General features: G+C 47.4%; 1 protein-coding gene across 1 annotated transcript; it reads left to right on the top strand.

Annotated features, from left to right (window-relative positions):
- The first annotated feature begins 309 nt into the window (after positions 1–309).
- Positions 310–1,747, top strand: LOC144123476 (uncharacterized). The gene is made up of 2 exons (XM_077656297.1): positions 310–672; positions 1,184–1,747. Exons 1-2 carry the CDS (start codon positions 310–312, stop codon positions 1,610–1,612), a joined length of 792 nt encoding a protein of 263 aa, XP_077512423.1. The 3' UTR covers positions 1,613–1,747.
- Positions 1,748–3,210: the final 1,463 nt, after the last annotated feature.

Here is a 3,210-nt window from a genome sequence, read left to right on the forward strand (position 1 = left end):
CAAAGAGACGAGTCGCAGCCGTTACTGAGGAGGAGGAGGAATAAACTTTATTAACTTCCATTTATTTACTTCCCGCCTTCCATTTCACTTTTTAATGTTTTTTTTTCCTTCTTTATTACTGTGGTAATGTTCCTTCACTAAGAAGGCAGGCTTTCAATCCGGTCCTCTGGCTTCGGCACAAAACCCAGAAGAATCTCCGGTAATGAGCACGTGCCGCTTATACAGTGGCCAATATCAACAGCAAGTAGTACATAATCATGAACGCAAGAAAGGTGAACGTTAAGTAGAAGAAGATAAAGCGATTTAGCAATGGCGGAGCCCTGGGTCGCGCTGTCAGAGGACGAGTACCCGTGCCCCGTGCTTCCACCGGCCAGGGCAGCGGGGTCCGTGCGCAACAACTACTTCTCCCAGGAGTTCCAGGAGGCGCACGATGTCCGCTCACCGTGGAGCGCTGATCAGGCGGATAAGGCAGAGGCGACCGGCCTACCCCAGTCGCCAGTGCCGGCCACGCTGTCCGCGCTCTTGTTGCTGACGCTGCCCGTGGCGTTGCCCCTGATTGTCTATATGGGGGTGAACAACCCGTTCATCAGCGCGCGCAGCGGTCTGCTCGTGGAGGACCTCCTAGACCTCGACGACGACGTCTCCCCCATAGTCACGAACTCTGCTCAGAAGGTGCGATCTCTCAAAGGCGTTTGGCTGCGCCTGCACTATGACATGCCATTAGCTATCAAAACACTGGCGGAACTCATTGTTCCGAAATTACGCTGTAGTCTTTGCGGTTGAGCGTAGGGGAGCAGAGAGTTCAGTAAAATAAACTGGAAACAAAATTTGAAAGATGTCGTTGAATTTAATTTTGGTAGGTAGCGAAATAACTATCATGAGCGAATCAAATACAGCGGGGAGGGGGAAGCAGGGGAGAAAAATAACCATCGGACACAGTGAGTGCTTACGATTTCAACATTACAGACTAAGACCACAAGAACCGGCGGAAAGAATATTGCTCGTATGTCATTTTATTCTGGTAGCTTTGCGCCTCTCATCCCTTACAGCAGAACCGTTCTGTATGTCCGCTTTGAAGAGCATTATTCTAAGAAACTGCAATCATTAACTCAGCTTTCAAAATAATGTCCGCAAGGCGTGCTTGACTACTGTATTTATCCCGGTTTCCATTCGTCTGGCACAGGGTCGCTACCTGAGGACAGTGGATGGTGGTTTTGAAGAAGAGCTTGGGCGGTTGGCGGCGGCCTCGCCCCCCGAGGTGCCACTCTGGGCGCAGCAGCATTCGAACAGCCGGCCGCCGCCCTTGCGCAAGGTGGTCCACAGACCGCCAGAAGTCGCGTGGCCCGCGGGCGGGAAGGGCTCTGGTGGCGTTGTCAGCGCCACGCTGGGTCCACAGCCACCGCCGGAGGACGAAGACGCGCCCATGAAACGCATGCTCCCCTTCAAGAAGATGCGGCGCGAAGACCGCCCAACAACCAAATACGTGCTCCCGGCAGACGGCGCCGCCACTTTCAACGACCTCCCCGAGTTGCTGGAGTTCACCAGGAGGATGACCAGGGAGAAGCGTCGTGGCAGCAAGTCCTCCGTCATCCCCATCATGAGGGAGCCCTGATGGCAGAGTGCCGTAGCTTTCTTGCCACTGCTCACGAGTTCTTGCGCGAGCGCTTCGCTCTAATGACGTAACTTCGGCGGGCTTCATCTTCGTGAGCTTAGGCGAGCAATAAAAACTGCAGGAGACACTTAAGCTCCACCTTAAGTATATGACCCGATAGAATTATTGGATTAATGCCCACATATATTCGGAATCGATAATTATCTAATTTGCATTAACAGATCGCTGTGAGTGAGATGTGGAGATCGTGAGATCCAGGTTACTCTTCCAGAGGAAGCTCTCGCGAAAAATCATGAATTTAATTGCCACCTGCCTCGGTGCGCAGGTTATTATGACGTCACAAGGTCATGTGGCCCAGGGGTATTTCGCTAATGCCGTTGCCCGCGACGAGGCCGGGCAACGGTACTGCACCGTTAACGGTATCGAGTTCAAGGAGGCAGCACTGATTTCGACACTCTTGGTGTACTGTCATTCACATGGATTGCAAAGAATACAAGGCACTGGCGCAGCGGTATCGTACTATACTGCTCAAACATAACATATGAGACTCAAACATAACATATGAGAGCAGCTTAAACATAAGATATGAGACTCGCATCAGGCCCAATACAAATTCTATGTACTTAAATCCAACTACATGTTCTGAAGTATTCACAGCTTTTTTAAATATGAAGAGTAGCAGATGCCATGATATAGATGGTTTGCAGATTCGGCCTGTAAAGCATGTATTGGATATTTTAGCCCCAGTTTTATCACATATATTTAATCTAAGTCTAGAATCCGGAGTGTTTCCACGGCGCATGCAAACTGCTAAAATTACAGCTCTGTATAAGAAAGGCGATAAACTTTGTATTTCGAATTATAGACCAGTTTCAGTGCTGCCAATCTTTTCTAGGGGATTGGAAAAAGTCATTCACACTCGAACAGCATGCTTTTGTGACACACACAAAATTATAACAGATTCACAGTTTGGCTTTATTAAACATAAGTCAACTGAGACCGCATTACTCAGCCTGAAAGAGTGTATCTTGCAATGTTTCGAAGACAAGAAACTTGCTCTAGGTATTTTCATAGATTTTTCACAGGCCTTTGACTACATCAGTCATAACCGACTCTTGGCAAAACTGTTTGACTACGGTCTTAGGGGTCCAGTTCATGCACTTATTGCGACTTATCTTGAGCACCGCTTTCAGTTCACCAGTATTAATAGCTTCCGATCCTCGGTAAAAAAAATTAACCGCTGGCGTACCTCAAGGCAGCATTCTCGGGCCTCTACTTTTTAATTTATACATTAATGATATTGCTAATGAATGCCCTAATGTGAAACGTGTAATGTATGCAGATGATGTCACACTTATTTTCTTGTCAGTCACAGGTGAAGAAGTCATAAATCAGGCAAACAGAACATTGAGGACACTGCACGAATGGTCACTTGCAAATCAGTTAAAAATTAATGCAACTAATACAAAAGCTGTTATTTTCAGACCAAAAAATAAATGCGTTACGACACCATGCGATCTTATGCTTGGTTTGGAAAAGATTGAGGTTGTAGAAAATATTAAGATATTAGGTGTAAATTTTAATTGTCAGCTCAGTTG

The sequence above is a fragment of the Amblyomma americanum genome, chromosome 3, assembly GCF_052857255.1.
Source record: "Amblyomma americanum isolate KBUSLIRL-KWMA chromosome 3, ASM5285725v1, whole genome shotgun sequence".
Taxonomy (NCBI): Eukaryota; Metazoa; Arthropoda; class Arachnida; order Ixodida; family Ixodidae; genus Amblyomma; species Amblyomma americanum.

Coding starts and splice junctions, on each gene's coding strand:
- LOC144123476 (XM_077656297.1), top strand. CDS start 310: ATGGCGGAGCCCTGGGTCGCGCTGTCAGAGGACGAGTACCCGTGCCCC. Junction 673..1,183: donor TCACGAACTCTGCTCAGAAG/GTGCGATCTCTC, acceptor CGTCTGGCACAG/GGTCGCTACCTGAGGACAGT.